A 17,760-nucleotide genomic window follows, 5' to 3' on the forward strand; every position below is an offset into this window, starting at 1 on the left:
AGCTGTCTGATCGGCAATCAGGGAGGTGCGGGGGCCAGCCCATTCGTAACATGTTACACCCTGAATATAGGTGTAACGTGTAACATGTTACGAAAGGTAAACCTTTAACCTTTACACTATGCTCAAAATAAATGTGTAAAGAAGACATCACAAGGCTACTGTACAACAGAATGATACACGTTATCAGCCTTATGTTATTTCAGCATTCAGAATGTGCACTAGAAGTACCGTATATACTCGAGTATAGGCCGACCCGAATATAAGCCGAGGCCCCCAATTTACCCCCAAAAAACTGGAAAACTTATTGACTCGTGTATAAGCCGAGGGTGAGACATGGCTGTCCATCCCTGTGTGTCCGTCCATCCCTGTGTGTGTGTCCGTCCATCCATCCCTGTGTGTGTGTCCATCCATCCATCCATCCCTGTGTGTCCGTCCATCCATCCCTGTGTGTGTATCCATCCATCCCTGTGTGTGTGTGTGTGTGTGTGTGTGTGTGTGTGTGTGTGTGTGTGTGTATTCATCCATCCATCCATCCCTGTGTGTGTGTGTGTGTGTGTGTGTGTGTGTGTGTGTGTCCGTGCAGCCTTGTGTGTGTGTCCAGCCTACCTGTGTCCCAAGCCTCCGTCCCGAGCCGCCGTCGTCCCGAGCCTCCTCTGTCCCGTGCCTCCTCTGTCCCGTGCCTCCTCTGTCCCGTGCCTCCTCTGTCCCGTGCCTCCTCCGTCCCGTGTCGTGCCGATGGATCGCCGCTCTTCTCGGCGGCCATTCTACGATTCAAAAGCTGCGCCTCCGTCCTCCGCCTGTGATAGGCGGAACACTCAATTTCCCAGCAGCCTGTGTTCCGCCTATCACGGACATCCTCTCATACTCGTCCGTAGTATGAGAATGAACGGATGTCCGTGATAGGCGGAACACTGACTGCTGGGAAATTCAGTGTTCCGCCTATCACAGGCGGAGGCGGAGAAGGAGGCGCGGCTTTTGAATTTTAATGTCCGCCGTCTGTCTGCTCGATACGCTGATCGAGCAGTCAGACAGCGGTGACTCGAGTATAAGCCGAGGGGGCACTTTCAGCCTCAAAAAAGAGGCTGAAAATCTCGGCTTATACTCGAGTATATACGGTAACAATCCTAAGGTTATCTCAAAACAGAACTGGGGGTTAGGAAAAAACACTTGAGAAAATAGCTTCTGTGGATGGCAACCTGGGGGGCAGGAAAGGGAGAGTAACTAGTAAAGATCAGTGAGGTAAATGAAGGAGAAGATGGGAGGAAAAAATTGGTATGTGGGAAAGAGATAAAAAAGTAAATAGGAAGGCAAAGAAAAAAAAAGTGGTGGTGAGGACGGGATTAGGGGAATTTGAAACAGAAGAAAGAAGAGCCAGTGCTAATTTAAGTAGGATCCTGATATAAAGGGCCTCTTTAGGAAATCTTAAATAGTAAGAAGATGGATACAGTCAACCGGTAAGTTGGCTCTTCGGACAATCCCACCATCCATGGCTAGGACATTGATGGAGCTTTTTGAAGTGTTGAAACAGGTATCTTGCTATGTCTTCTGGAAAAATAGGAGACTAAATCTAGTTCCCAGTAGGTAGTGTATACCAATTGACAGATAGCTGGTTGAAATAATCCCTGGGGTATTATAAATATATTTGAATATGGTAAACTGCATTGTGGCATCAGAAAGTCAGAATAGGGAAGAATCATACTGTTTGATTTGCATTTATCAAAATATTTCTCTAGGCAGTATAGTGTGTCAAACTTTAAGAGATTCAAGGGAAATAAAGCCCAAGGGTTGCATAAAATCATAAATACAGCTAAAACATCTAAGAGAATGCCATCCTCAAGCAAAAAGGAAGAAAGAGGGAGAAGTGGAGATAAAAGTTTACTTACTTCTGCCCCATGCTTTAAGAGAATTGAAAGTTATAGGATTAGAGATGCCTGCAATAAGAATGGAGTAGCCATATAAAAAAAAAAAAAACAATCTTCTAGGCTTACCCACAGGGGAACATTCACTTAAGCATGAGGGAAAAACACTTGGGAAATTTGCACAGACTGAAAGTAGCTAATAACATAGGGAACCCCAAGACCTCCATGTCGTTTTGGTCACGGGTTTGTCCAGTGACCCTTGGTTTAGAGTTACCCCAGAAAAAAGTACTGAAAGTAAAAGAACAGTTTAGGCAAGATGGTCACTTTAATCTCTGATTCTACAGAGCCAGTAGCTAGGGTATAATTTCCACTCCAGAAGTCATTCTCAAAGTCAAATCAAAGCTGTCCTGAAATTTTTTTTTTATAGGGGTTACTTAGGTAGATTTCCAAATAGGGAAGTTTGTTGGGGATTCAAAGTAGACTGAAAGTTGTCCTGGATACTCTGGCAGGCTACCAGGAGAGGTTTCTGTTCAAAATTTTATATTTATGACTTTTCACCTAGCGCCCCAAGATGGAAGTAAAGCACTATAAAAGGTGAAAGAGGTTTTGAAGCTGTTAAGCAGAACAACAATGTCATCCACAACCATACACAATTTGTGGTGATAACTTATTATTTCTATCCCGGTAATATCAGGGGCCTGACAAAAGAGGTTCAATGGACAGTACAAAGAGCAGGGGTGAGTATTTAAGGAAAGTCCACGGGTCATCACACATACCATTTTTGGGAGGAAGGCAAATTCTGGCTTGGGGTGAGTCCTAGGAACTCCAGACAGTATGAGGAGAGGGTGGCTGACTTCAGAAAGTTTATTAAAGAGCTATAGGTCTAAAGAGGCTGAATCTTCTTTGGGTGTTGGCAAACAAGGTTGAGACTAAGGTATCCTTCAGAAGATCATCCAGGTACCCTGTGGCATGAATCCCCAGGATCCGCAGAAGAGCAAGAAGCAGGCAAAGACTTTTATGAACATTCATGTTCAAAGAGGAAAGCCGGGTTGGTACAAATGCAAATTGGAAGGGTTGATTTCACAAAGCAAAATACAGAAAAAGTGTTGATATGTTGGGAAGATGGGGATTTCTAAATATGCATCCTGTATGTTTATTGATGCAAGAAATGCCCCTTGTTTTAAAGAAGCAATGACAGATCTTGCCAGTTCCATCCATTTTGATACACAAAAATATCTGTTTATTTAGAGTCTGATATGGAGCTAATGCCCCCATTGGGCTTGGGAACCGTGAGTAGGTTTGAATAAAAACATTGGAATCTTTCCTCTGAAGGAACAGGTACAACCACCTCTTGGAACTGTAGCTGGCACAAGGCAGTCAATATTTCTGCATATTTTGAGCTGATGCTGGCAGATTGTGGGGTAGGAAGCAAGAAAGGGGCATCTTATGGGTTGGGTTAGGAGCATCCCCCCCCCCCCCCCCCCATGACATCCTTGATGAATTTATCACTGTCAAAGGGGCCTCTCAAATGCAAGTTTTTTAACACAAAATCATGTACACAGATATAGAAGACATTCTAGAGACTTGGCAAATTACATTCTGTGCGCCAACACAAAGCAATGAGGCTGAGGGCATCAGCTGCAATTGTTGGAATGGGGTCCTTTAGGACAGGTTTGCGTTCTCTATTCACTTGTTTTGTCCATTTAGCAATAGTCTGGCAAATAGACAAGGCAGCAGTTGCCAGTTGCAGGGCTGGACCTGCCAGTGCAAAAAGGGCCTTTACCACTTGCCATCCACCCTATAGAATTTTTACTACCAGGGTGGCAGCTGTGTGCCGGATCACGTATATGTATACACGTGATCCCGCACTTCCAGACAGAGGAGGTGCTGTGTGTTTACACACAGTGGAAGCTGTTTGGCGCTTCTGACAGGGGAGGAAGGGATGGAGTTTGTGTCCCTGCAAAGCACCACCTAAGGCCCAATTTTTCTGCTCCCATTTAACAGGGGCGTGTAATTAAAATGTTTGATCTAATATTTCACAGCAGGGCCTGCTCCTGCGCGCAACAAAAGTATCTGTGAAGCTTTACAGTGTTGTGCCACCACCGCCTAAGGGCCAATTTTTATGCCCCTGTTAAACAGGGACATGTAATTACAATTTATGATCTTATATTTCACAGCAGGGCCTGTTCCTGCGCTCAACAAAAGTATCTGTGAGGCTTTACAGTGTTGTGCCACCCCCACCACCACCTTACAAAGGACTCCTACTTAGAAACAAAGGGAGACAACAGGAAGTGAGAGGAAATCTACCCCAAGGAAGGGAAACGCTCTCCTGTAAGAGTTAATATGGGAAAAAGGGGTCTCCACTGATGCTATCACCAATCATTGTTTCCTAAATCACCCAAAATTTTCTAAATGCAATTATCATTGGGACAGAAAGTGAGGTGAAATCTTCTGAACAGGGGTACAAACCGCAAAACAAATGTTACAGGGGTGATGATAACCCTTCCCTGTGTTATCCAAAAAGCTTAAAAATAGATTTTTTGGGCTGGAGCTATACTTACAAAATGTACCTGTTCCAAATTACAAACCAATTCAACTTAAGAACAAACCTACAGTGCCTATCTTGTTTGTAACCCGGGGACCACCTGTATACTGCTGCTGTTCAGAGTATAGGGCCTGGGGGTCCCACACCTTTTTTTTGTTAATTTGGGTGCGGGGTTCCCCTTAATATCCATACCAGACCCAAAGGGCCTGGTAATGGGCTGGGGGGGCAGCATTACATTACAGCCACCAGCAGTTCTAAATTACTTTTATTCCTTTAGAAATGCCATTTTGTGCAGGGACTGTTCTAAACACTGGAAAAATGCGCTACTTTACAGGCATACTATAGTCACCACCCCCCCCCCCCCCCCCCCGGCACGATATTTAAAGGAATATTTCACTTTTATTGTTTTCGTTTAAGCATTATTAAATCCCTTCTCCCGAAATACGTCCACTTTTAAAACTTTTTTTACATTGATACATGTCCCCTGGGGCAGGACCTGGGTCCCCAAACACTTTTTTTGACAATAACGTGCATATTAGCCTTTAAAATTAGCACTTTAGAATTTTTATATTTGAGTTCCATAGACATTAACGGTTTTCGCACGTTTTTTTTTGCCTGCTCGCATGTTCTGCCGCAAACCGAACCGGGGGGTGTTCGGCTCATCCCTAGTTGAGCGCAATGGTAATTTACGGCAGAACTCCTGGGAACCACAAAAAATTTCTCATGAAACACTGGTTGGCGACCGTTGCTCTAGGACAGGGGACAGCCATCACTCTAAGTGATGTTTGGAGTTTCTTGTAGGCCATTTGTTAGGCAGCTCTTTAGTCCACGCTCCCTTATGCCTGTGATCTGCCACTGTTAAAGTGGATGAATCCCCGGATTTCTCAAGGAAGGATGTGGAAGGTATGGGGTTTTGTGTGTCTGGTTGCAGCACCCATGATAACCCAAGACCAGTGGCTGTGTTTCTGTAGAAATAGGAAGTGCAGCAGTGTGTCGTGTGTGTTTTAGGTGGGTATGGTGGGTGGAAGTGTGTTAGCCAGAAGGCGTATCATGGCTATTACTGTCCTGGAACTAAATCCAGATGGGAGAAGAAAAAAATAAAAAATAAATGATATATAATATATATTCTTAATTAGATATTATTTACTGTGCCAAAAAGGTTATAGAGAGTTAGAGAGTAACACATTAAAGTGAATAACTCCCCACCCTTAACACCCTTTCGCGTATACAATGCCTGTGTATCCGCAAAGTGTGCTAAGCTTTGCAAGTTTTCTATTAATAGCCAGGAACTGCTGCTAGAATGTAGTGAAAGTCTGCGTTACCTTATCCACATCGCTGGGCCCATTAGGGTTCTTCAGGGTCTGGGAACCATACAGATGGACCACAGCTTGGGACCTGTTTAGCACCCTGCAGTTAACTACACACATTGCACTTTGTGCCAAGGTGAGTGCTTAATGCAGGATCCAGCGCATAAAGTTACACACCAAGCGTTACCAACTTGGAAACCACTGGTTAAAAAGGAAAAACTTCTCCAAAAAGGAAGAGGTCAATAACTTAGGATAATCTTGTCACTCTGCCTTCAAAAAGGGATCCTTCGAGATCTTGAAATATATGTGAGTAATGGATAAGATTATCACCATATTAACCACTTCAATATCAGGCACTCTCACCCCCTTCCCGCCCAGGCCAATTTTCAACTTTCAGCGCTGTCCCAATTTGGATGAAAATTGTGCGGACATGCAACAAATTAAATTTTTTATTTTTTTTTGATAGAGCTTTCTATTGTTGGTATTTAATCACTGTTGGGTTTTTAATTTTTTTGCAAAATAAATGAAAAGGACTGAACATTTTGAAAAAAATAATGTTTTTCTTAGTTTCTGTTATGCAAATAATAATAAATAATTTTTCTTCTTCACTGATGGACATTGATGAGGCTGCACCAATAACAATTTTACATTGTGGTACTGCACCACAACTGGGAGCCCAGCGTTTGGCCTGCAATTGCGGTGCGTCCCCATTGATTTCAATGGTCAAGTTTGACAGGTGATCCTATCTGTCAACCTCTGCAGCCCGAGTTAAAGTGGTATTAAACCCGAAATAAAGCATTTATTATATTGCAGCTTACCAATTCTTAGATGTGATGGGTGCACTCGTCTTTGTACAGGATTTATATAGCGCCAGCAGTTTGCGCAGAGCTTTACAACATGAAGACAGACAGTACAGTTACAATACAATTCAATACAGGAGGAATCGGAGGGGCCTGCTCTTTAGAGTTTTTCCTTTTTTTAGGCTTTCTTCCCTTTATTTTCACCTAGTGATCTGGCCAGTAATTCTCTGTTACAAACATATCAGTTTAGAGCGTTGAGTCAAACCATTTACCTCTGACAGGGGTTTATTTATTCATGGAAGATCTTTATCCTAAAAGGACTGCTTATGTAACCGCAGTATGAGCTGGAGTTTGGCTTCAGTTTGTTAGTGTATTTAAATCTGCCAAATCATCTAACTCTCCTCTTCCCCCAGATTAACAATGCTGCTATGCTGCTGTCTGCTGTGCTCCTTCATCCAGAGTGGAGGAAATCTAATACAGGAGGTGTGTTACTGGTCAGATCACTAGGTTAAAACAAAGGCTAAAAAAGCCTGAAAAAATAAAATGATGGCCCCTTTCACATGAGTGACATCTGTTTAGTCATGTTTTTTATTTTTTTAATTAATAGCATCTGTTTACATCCATTCAGATCTGTCTAAATGTAAAAAGACGCAGCCTTGTTCATTTTAAGAAAAAAACTGATTCGGATGAATGCTGATGTAAACAGGTCATCATCCGTTTACATTCACCCACCCATAGACATACATTGTGGTTCAGTCTGGCTCCATTAGAAAAACAGACATTATGTAATAATGTATAATGCAGCAAGGCCTGAGGCTAATGTTTTGCATTTAAAATTACTTTTAATTACTTGATTTGACATTGACTGATATGAAGGATAAAAGCAGTTCAGGAAGCAAAGCTATGTCCTCCTATTCTGTGAGACACATCTAGTCTCCAAAATAACAGAAATGCAAGTAACTGGTTGAAGGAAGTGAATAAAATTTTATATACATACCCAAGAAGCTGCAAAGCTGAGATGTAATCTTCAGTTTCCCATACTTTCTTTTCTAGACAAGCACAGTAAAGTTCTCTGATCTAGAAACGTGATGGGACAGATCAGAAAAAAAAAAAAAATGCAATTTTCACAAAAGGTATAACAAACATTTTTTTCACTTTAGTTGTACAAAGAAGAAAAAACACAGGGATCTACAAATCCACACGCACAATCTGAAACTGCATAATTTATGAAAAATCAGTTGTACTCAAACTTATCACAAGCTATTAATTATTAACAATTATCATGGGTTCCCTAAAATCCTACCATTAAAATTCGTTTTTTTAATTGCATACCACCCTTTTGACAGAAACAATCCCAATAAAAAATAAAAATAAAATAAATTATATATATATATATATATATATATATATATCCTACTGTATATAATGAATACACAAGTAATTTTGTATTTAACCAGTTTCAGACCGGACCATTTTGCTGGTCAATGACCAGAGGTCTTTTTACAATTTGGCACTGCGCTGCTTTAACTGGTAATTGCGCGGTCATGCAATGTTGTACCCAAACAAAATTTGCGTCCTTTTTTTCCCACAAATAGAGCTTTCTTTTAAAGGTATTTGACTGACTCAGCGATTTTTATTTTTTGCGATATAAACGTAAAAAGACCGCAAATTTTGAAAAAAAAATGATATTTTCTACTTTTTGTTATTAGAAAAATCCAATAAACTCAATTTTAGTCATACATTTAGGCCAAAATGTATTCAGCCACATGTCTTTGGTAAAAAAAAAAGTCAATAACTGTATATTTATTGGTTTGCGCAAAAGTTGTCACATCTACAAACTAAGGTACGTTTTCTGGAATTTACGCAGCTTTTAGTTTATGACTGCCTATCTCATTTCTTGAGGTGCTAAAATGGCAGGGCAGTACAAAACCCCCCCAAATGACCCCATTTTGGAAAGTAGATACCCTACGGAAATTGATAAGAGGCATGTTGAGCCCATTGAATATTTTATTTTTTTGCCTCAAGCGATTGAATAATGACAAAAAAAAAAATTTTATTTATTTTTTTTACACAAAGTTGTCACTAAATGATATATTGCTCACACATGCCATGGTTATATGTGGAATTGTACCCCAAAATAAGTTCTGCTGCTTCTCCTGAGTACGGGGATACCACATGTGTGGGATTTTTTGGGAGCCTAGCCGCGTACGGGGCCCCGAAAGCCAAGAACCGCCTTCAGGTTTTCTAAGGGCGTACATTTTTGACTTCACTCCTCACTACCTTTTACAGTTTTGAAGGCCATAAAATGCCAAGATGGCACAAAACCCCCACAAATGACCCCATTTTAGAAAGTAGACACCCCAAGCTATTTGCTGAGAGGCATGTTGAGTCCATGGAATATTTTATATTTGGCACAAGTTGCGGGAAAATTACAAACTTTTTTTATTTTTTTTCACAAAGTTGTCACTAAATGATATATTGCTCACACATGCTATGGGCATATGTGAAATGACACCCCAAAATAAGTTCTGCTGCTTCTTCTGAGTACGGGGATACCACATATGTGGGACTTTTTGGGAGCCTAACCGCGTACGGGGCCCCGAAAACCAAGCACCGCCTTCAGGCTTTCTAAGGGCGTAAATTTTTGACTTCACTCCTCACTACCTATTACAGTTTAGAAGGCCATAAAATGCCAAGATGGCACAAAACCCCCACAAATGACCCCATTTTAGAAAGTAGACACCCCAAGCTATTTGCTGAGAGGCATGTTGAGTCCATGAAATATTTTATATTTTGCCATAAGTTGCGGGAAAATTACAAACTTTTTTTTTTTTTTCCACAAAGTTGTCACTAAATGATATATTGCTCACGCATGCCATGGGCATATGTGAAATGACACCCCAAAATAAATTCTGCTGCTTCTCCTGAGTACGGGGATACCACATGTGTGGGATTTTTTGGGAGCCTAGCCGCGTACGGGGCCCCGAAAGCCAAGAACCGCCTTCAGGTTTTCTAAGGGCGTAAATTTTTGACTTCACTCCTCACTACCTATTACAGTTTTGAAGGCCATAAAATGCCAAGATGGCACAAAACCCCCACAAATGACCCCATTTTAGAAACTAGACACCCCAAGCTATTTGCTGAGAGGCATGTTGAGTCCATGGAATATTTTATATTTGGCACAAGTTGCGGGAAAATTACAAACTTTTATTTATTTATTTATTTTTTTTCACAAAGTTGTCACTAAATGATATATTGCTCACACATGCTATGGGCATATGTGAAATGACACCCCAAAATAAGTTCTGCTGCTTCTCCTGAGTACGGGGATACCACATATGTGGGACTTTTTGGGAGCCTAGCCACGTACGGGGCCCCGAAAACCAAGCACCGCCTTCAGGCTTTCTAAGGCGTAAATTTTTGACTTCACTCCTCACTACCTATTACAGTTTTGAAGGCCATAAAATGCCAAGATGGCACAAACCCCCCAAATGACCCCATTTTGGAAAGTAGACATCCCTAAATTTAGGGGTACACTAGTGAGACTCACAGGTAAAAAAGCACCTAGGCTGTCAGCGACTGTATCAAAACGCTACAAGAAAAACTGTTAGCGATCGCAGGGATCAGGCCTGACTCTGCAAACGCTGCAGTTATGTGTGTTGTGTTTTGTAAGTGACAGTGATCGATCGATACTGCACTTGGGTGGGCTGGTCTGGGCTTGGCGGAGGGGCTAAACGCAGGTGCTAGCAGGTATCTGGGCTGATCCCGCTAACAATGCGTTTTGGGAAACCTAAACTGCTGGCGACGCTAATATAGATCTGATCCGATACTATATTACTAAGGGAGGTGTATGCTTTGTGCGTGGGTGTTAGCGGTACTGGCACTAACCTGACGCTGCCTGGGGTGACGCAGACCTTATCTGATCCTCAAACTTATATCACCCGCCGGGTGATCAGGGGGTTAAACCTTTATTGGGTAATAAATGGCGGGTGCCCTGAAACTATAAAAAAATAACTAACCAACCAGCGTCACCTGTAACAGTTATATGGTGATCACTGGTGAAAGGGTTAACTAGGGGGCAATCAGGGGGCTTTATGCGGTAGTATATGGGGGTCCCTGGCGCTATAAAAAGCTGCGGTGAACCTAAATACCTACCTGCCTAACTAGCGTCACCTGTGACACTAATACAGCGATCAGAAAAATGATCGCTTATTAGGCTGGGTTCACACTGGAGCGATGCGGGAACGCCACGAATCCGCGGCGGGTTCCCGCATCGCATGCCTCCCGGCGGCAGTTCACACTGCCCTATGCGAACTGCTGGGAGTGTCAGTGAAATGTTAATGACACCCCCAGATCAGTTCGCATATCGCAGTGCGATCTGCAAACTCGGATCGCATGGTGTGAACACCCATGCGATCCGATTCTGCTGCGGACCAAAAAAAGGGTCCCGTGCGAATTTGCGGCGGGTGCGACGCAAATTCAGCCATACTATCTGTATGGCTGAACTCGAATTGCACAGAGATCGGATGTGATTTGCACTGCAGTGCGGTGCGAATCACATCCGTTCTCATAAACCGCTGCAATGTGAACCCAGCCTTAGTGACACTGGCGACGGGGGGTGATCACGGGGTTAAACCTTTATTGGGGGGGTTAGGGGGGTACCTTAGAACTAAAGGGGGCTAACCCTAACTGCCCTAACAGTTATTACAGTCACAAATGACACCAATGCAAAAAAAATAAAAAAATAAATGCAATTGGTGTCACTGTGACTGGGGGGGCAGGGGTGATTGGGGGGTGAAGGGGGGGGGGTGAGAGTGTGCCTGGCATGTTCTACTGTGTAGTGTCGTGTTGGTGCAACTCATCGATCCTCTCTCCTCGGTGCCGGAGCGAGAAATACCGACACGGAGGAGAGATTACATCACTTCCTCTGCCTGTGTTTACATTACAGGAGAGGAAGTGATGTCACGCCTCACTTCCATTCGTCAGGAGCGATCGCGAGGGGGTGGCCATGAACGAATGGCCGCCCCCTCATCCCGGATCACTCCTGAACAGATACCGACCGCCGCTGGCACCGGGGGGGGGGGCCCGATCGGGCCCCCCACCTGCGGGAAGGCAGGGACGTACAGGTACGCCCATATGCCTGCCCGTGCCATTCTGTCGACGTATATCGTTGTGCGGCGGTCGGCAAGTGGTTAAAGTAGAACTCCAGGATAGGCAGGGGGCAGAGCACCATGAGGTAGGCGTGTGCTGTGGGCGGCTCCCGTCATCCAAGCCTCCAGGAATCCCCTCGCAACAGTAAGCCTCATGACGAGCGGTGACGAACGCGGGGAGCGTGTCCGACGCCCAGGCCGAGGCTGAGACGCTCGGAAGGAACCACCAGCAGCGTATTCCGAGTCAGGAAAGCGGAAGCCGACATCAGCGTACCCGAATCAGCTGCCTGGCGAGGAGGGGCTGGAGGGGTCGGTGCGGTCGGAATGGCCCGGCGGCCGGAGATAGGAGCAGCGGAGGGGCGAAGGACTTAGGACCCAGCCGCCCTGTGTGTAGCGTGAGCACCGTGGCCCAGACTGCTGTAGGTCCCTGCCAGGACCTGAAGCGTTGAGGGGAGCTCCATTGAGTGGCTGGAGGAGCGGAGTAGCTGGGAGAGCAGTCAAACGAGCCAGGCTGCAAAGGACGAGACGCTGGAGGAAAGGCACCTGAAGGGGGAGGGGTGAGTGGCTGACGAAAAAGCGATTAAACAAACTGTATTAAAACTGCTTTAACAGATATATAACTGGCATTGAGACTACGCAGTGGGAACCCTCAACCATATCTGTGAACTGTGAATCAATTAAGCAAGAAAGAAGGGAATAGGCTGCCACCCACCCCCAGAGGCTATTGGAAGGGTAGCACCAGCACTTGTATTTCCTATTAAGTCTACGCGGTGCAGGCACAGCGAACAGAAATTAGAAAACTAAGGGAGTGCGGGCTGTTCTGTTAACGCATATGGCATCCCTGACGCGCGCCTGCTACTGTCAAGGTACTTAGGAGGCCTTAGTATGCTGCCCTGACTCGTCACGGCCCCCAAAAAAGTAAGGGTATCGCACGGGTTTAAAAGGAGAGGGAAAAGAGGGACTGTTGCAGCTTGAAGGAAGCAATTTTCCGAGACCATCTAAGGGGAGGAACCCGGGCTTCCTCCCTCTCTCTGGCCTCCCCTGGATTAGTGGAATACAGGGTGGCTCTCCCTTACACTCTTTGGTTCTTTGTTTGTGTTTTTCCCCAATATATGCTTTGGAAGAGCAGCGGTCTCTCCTCCAAGACTAAGCAGAAAGAAAGTGGAGACCTGCGCAGGAGTCCACACTACAGAAAGACTCTACATTATCCATTCTGGTGAAAGGGGTAGGGGTAAAAAATAGCCTCCAGCCTAAGGAGGAGGGAAAGGTGAAGGGGTCAGGAGAGTGCACGGCTGGATAAAGAAGAGCACCTGAAGATCTTGTGGGGTTTATATATCCCAGAACTAACTAATCGAATTACTCCTGCCCCTCGCCTTTTGTCTACAAATATTTTTTATCTGTTATCCTGAAAAGTCTATGTCTATACTATTTATTATTTATTTTTAGGAGGGTTATTAGCTGATCGTAGGTAGGGTCCACGCCCCAGAGGCCCATTCATCCGCCTTTGCGGCGACGGTTGGGATACAGAAAGGTGGGCTGGACTTTGGAATTTTGTGAAGAAATAGTGGGGAGAAAGAACGAAGGGGAAGGTAAAATCAGGTAAAAATGCTCCACCTGTATCTAGTCCAGGAGGGATTCAGAGATACATGGCAAGCAACGTCACCAACACGAGTGCGTTAGAGGAGGGGCAGGAAAGTCCTAAACAAGGAGTAGGACGGAGGTCAGGTCCGGGTAGACAGAAGATAGGAGAGGAAGGTAAAGGAGCGAAAGCTAACGGGCCAAAAATGGGGGGGACTAAAGAGATAAGCCCCACTACACAAAGCTCAGCAAAAGGTCAAAAGGATAAGGAAGAGGGGAGAGTAATAGGAGAACTAGTGTCCGAGGATGAGATTTTGCGACCAATTCCCCAGGTAGAATCCTCTCTGATAAAGGAGATGCTAGGGGAAATGTTCGCAAAAATGGAGGCGGCACTAAAGATAGAAATAGCTGGAGTTCGGGCAGACATCGGTAGGGTGCTGGAGAGGGTGGAGGAGATAGAGGACAGAATGGATAATCAGGAGCTTAGGATAGACGAGATCGCAGAACAAGTACAGAGTCTCCAGAGAGCAAATAGGTCCCTCCTCTACAAATTAGAAGATCAGGAGAATAGGAGCAGGAGGAAGAACGTACGCATCAAAGGTCTCCCCGAAAAGTATGGTACCGCAGAGGTTGGTAAAATAGTGCAGCAGGTTTTCAATCCGTTATTACAAAGGGAGTCCACTGAAAGCTTAAAGTTAGACAGAGTTCACAGGATTGCAACTCGGGGGGCAGTAAGTCGGGAAGTCACTCGTGACGTGATAGTCAGGTTCCACTATGCAGAAGAGAAAGGGCAAATAATGGAGAAATTGAGGACATTGTCGGAGATTTCTTTTGAGGGTGCAGAGCTAAGGGTGTTCTCAGACTTAGCCCCGGAAACGTTGAGGAGAAGGAGACTATTAAAACCCTTAATGGAAGTTATGAACGCCTTGGGAGTCCCCTATCAGTGGGGCTTCCCAGCATGCTTGAGGGGGAGAAAGGACGGGCGCTCCGCGGTGCTTCGTTTTCCTGAAGACTTGAGGGGGTTTTGTGAGAGTTTAGAGATTACCCCCCCTTCGTTACCAGGTTGGCAGGAGGAAATCCAAACGAGTCCCCCCCAAAGGAAACTTAGATGGCAGAGAGGGAGAAGTGCGGAGAGGAATGTTAGGGAAAGAGAAAATAGAGACAGGGTGTAGTAACGCAGAGGTTTAGAAGGGTCCGGGGAAGAAAGAGGGGGGTGGGGGCAGGGATGAGGGAGCCGCCGTTGGGCGGGCGCCATCAGGTGTGAACCCCAGGGTATATATGAAGAACAGACGTTATCAGAGAGATAAAAGTCGGGTTCATATATCCACAAAAGAGAAAGGGAGGGGAAAAAAAAAAAGAAATGGGGGAGAGACCCCAACCAACGGCTGCAGATGCAGAGTTGGGAAGAAGGGAGGGTGGAGGGAGGAAGGGGGGGAGAGAGGGTAATTTTTTTTTTTTTTTTTTTTTTTGTTATGGTTCTTCGCGTCCTCCTTGTCCCCCGGAAAGGGAAAACCCCCTCTGGGTCAGCGCTCGTAGATCGACAGACCAATAAAGCAGCAGTAAATGGTACTTATTAACGTGATAACATACAATGTGAGGGGTTTAAACACAAAAGAAAAAAGGTATAAAATTAACAAAGAACTCCAATTTATGGGGGGAAACGTTATATGACTGCAAGAAACATACATCACCAATAACTGAGGGATTAAACTGACATCACCCCAATTCCCAGTTTGGTACTATGGAGATTCACCCTTGGTCCATTCTAGAGGAGTAGCTATTGGTTTCGATAAATCAGTAAGGTTTGAACTCGAGGAACGATTGGCTGACCCAGAGGGGAGATATCTATTCTTAAAGGGTAAACTAGGAGATATGTATTGTACTATTGTTAATGTATACGCACCTAACAGAAACCCAGATAAATTTTTAATGAGAGCATTAAGTAAACTGGCAGAGTTTAGAACAGGCAGGGTGATATTAGCAGGAGATTTAAACTGGTGTCTTGACCCCAAGATGGATTCCTCAGGGGCCAGTACACGAGTGGCGGAACTGAGATATAGAAAAATAAACAAAGCATTGACTAGTGCCCAGTTACATGATTCATGGAGGATTAGCCACCAGAGAGAACGGGACTATACTCACTTCTCCTCAGCTCACAAAACCTTTACAAGATTAGACTATATACTTATAGGACAACAATTAGTGGCCAACTTAAAAAAATCTGAAATTAAATCCATTACCCTGTCCGATCATGCCCCTATGAAAACCCAACTAGAAATACAGGACTACATGGGGACAGGAAGAGCCTGGAAACTGAACGACTCACTCATTCAAGAACAGGACGTAAGCACAAAAATTTTACAGGAATTGAGCGATTTTTACGAGGTGAATGATATAGGAGAATGCTCAAAGGCTACTATCTGGGAGACACACAAGGTTGTTATTAGAGGGATCCTGATTGGGATTGGAGCAGGGAAAAAGAAAGAAAGGGAGAAGGTCCATCTTTATTCGGAGATTGCGGAATTAGAACAAATGACCAGACCTAGAGGACTTCAGGAGACCCAGGATCTACTAAAAAAAAAAGGGAGTTGGAAGAGTTCCTAGAGCAAGAGAGGAGAACAGCTTTTTATAAAATAAATAGGGAGAGACATCAGTGGGGCAATAAGTCAAGTAAGTGGTTGGCAAGAAGAGTAAAGGAACAGAAAAACAGGACCTACATACCGAAGATCAGGGACAAAGGGGGGGAGATGAAGTTTGCAACCCCTGACATTGCAGAGAACTTCCATGCATATTATAGCGCCTTATACAATATAGGTACAAGAAAGGAGGATGGGGGGAAAAGGAAAAGAGCCATTCAGGAATATCTAGGGAAGCTCGACTTCCCAAAAGGAATACGCGATGAGATGAAGGAATTAGAGATCCCTATCTCAGTAATGGAAGTAGAAAGAGCAATCAAAGATACAGCCCCTGGGGGAAGTCCCGGCCCAGATGGCTACTCCATCTTATACTATAAAAAATTTCGAAGCTTCTTGGCACCAAAACTCTGCGAATATTTCAATGAGGTGGGTGACGGGGGGCCTTTCGTGAAGAGGCCCTGCTCGCACACATCTCACTGATTTTAAAGGAGGGTAAGGACTCAGCAGCACTGGAGAGTTACAGGCCAATATCATTATTGAATACGGACGTAAAGATCTACGCGAAAATTTTGGCCGAGCGACTGAAAACACTCCTCCTCGATTGGGTTCACACCGATCAGGTGGGATTCGTTCGAGAACGGGAGGGGAGGGATAATTCATTGAAGTCAATCATACTGATCCAGGAAGCAATTAGAAGATAGACTCCCACTCTGCTCTTGTCTGTGGACGCCGAAAAGGCCTTTGATAGAGCAGACTGGGAGTTTATAAACGAGACCTTAAAACATATGGGCTTGGGCGAGAGAATGATGAGATGGGTAAAAGCGCTGTATACCAAGCCGACAACCAGGATTAAGGTGAATGGATCCCTGTCTCGCCCCCTTGAACTGTTCAACGGGACGAGACAGGGATGCCCCCTATCTCCGATTCTCTTTGTAATTGCCTTGGAACCGCTCCTCGCAGCGATTCGAGGCAACCGGGATTTGCGGGGAGTCGAGGTGGGAGGTAGAGAGTATAAGGTCTCTGCATTCGCCGACGACATGCTGCTTTATATTACAAATCCCAGAATCTCGATTCCGTCGCCACTTAAAGAAATGGATCGGTATGGGCGACTCTCAAATTTTAAAATCAATTTATCCAAGACAGAAATACTAAACTTGAACATGTGCGAATCAGAACAGAGAGATCTGTCCGCCAGCCTACCTTTTAGGTGGAGTAGAGGGGAATTGAGCTACCTGGGGATAAAACTTATGGCACAAAGGGCTAATTTATATGAAGCTAACTATATGCCCCTGCTAAACAAAATTAAAATGCAAATGAAAAGTATGAAGTACAAAGCAATATCTTGGATGGGTAGAGTAAACGTAAAAAATGTTTATACTACCCATGGTACTCTACACATTCCAAATGATCCCCATATCACTCCCGGGAAGTTTCTTTAGAAAATTAAAATCGATGGTCCTCTCATTTATATGGTCCCCAAAAAAAACGCGCATTGCGTATAAGGTCCTAGTAAAGGAAAAGGAAAGAGGAGTTGTTGCACTCCCAGACTTCAAAAAATACCACAAAGCCATAGTAATATCTAGGATAGCAGATTGGATACATAACTCAAAGGAGAAGAGTTGAGCGGAGTTGGAAACCAGATTAAGTGGGACGGAATTAGCAAAAATGGTTTGGATACCTGCTCAGGCGCGGAACCTAGGAACAAGCACCAGTATAATAACAAAATATACACTTAGAATGTGGGATAAAACAAATAAGATACATAATTGGACATGTAACTCCCCATTAATGTCACTATTAGACAAAAAATATTTTTTGCCAGGGATGGAGGAGAGGTTGTACTATAGTAGATGGGCACAGAGAGAAGAAGTAACACTAGGAGAGG

General features: G+C 44.4%; 1 protein-coding gene across 4 annotated transcripts in view; it reads right to left on the reverse strand.

Annotated features, from left to right (window-relative positions):
• Nucleotides 1–17,760, reverse strand: part of ORC3 (origin recognition complex subunit 3) — a 214,572-nt gene that overhangs the window by 60,742 nt on the left and 136,070 nt on the right. For all 4 annotated transcript variants that reach the window (XM_077487275.1, XM_077487272.1, XM_077487273.1 and 1 more), the window contains one exon: nt 7,509–7,588. In XM_077487275.1, coding sequence (XP_077343401.1) covers nt 7,509–7,588 — 80 coding nt within the window. The remainder of the gene's footprint in view (nt 1–7,508; nt 7,589–17,760) is intronic.

Source organism: Lithobates pipiens, unplaced genomic scaffold (assembly GCF_037356315.1).
Source record: "Lithobates pipiens isolate NorthernLeopardFrog02 unplaced genomic scaffold, aLitPip1_a1.2 Scaffold_18, whole genome shotgun sequence".
Classification (NCBI taxonomy): Eukaryota; Metazoa; Chordata; class Amphibia; order Anura; family Ranidae; genus Lithobates; species Lithobates pipiens.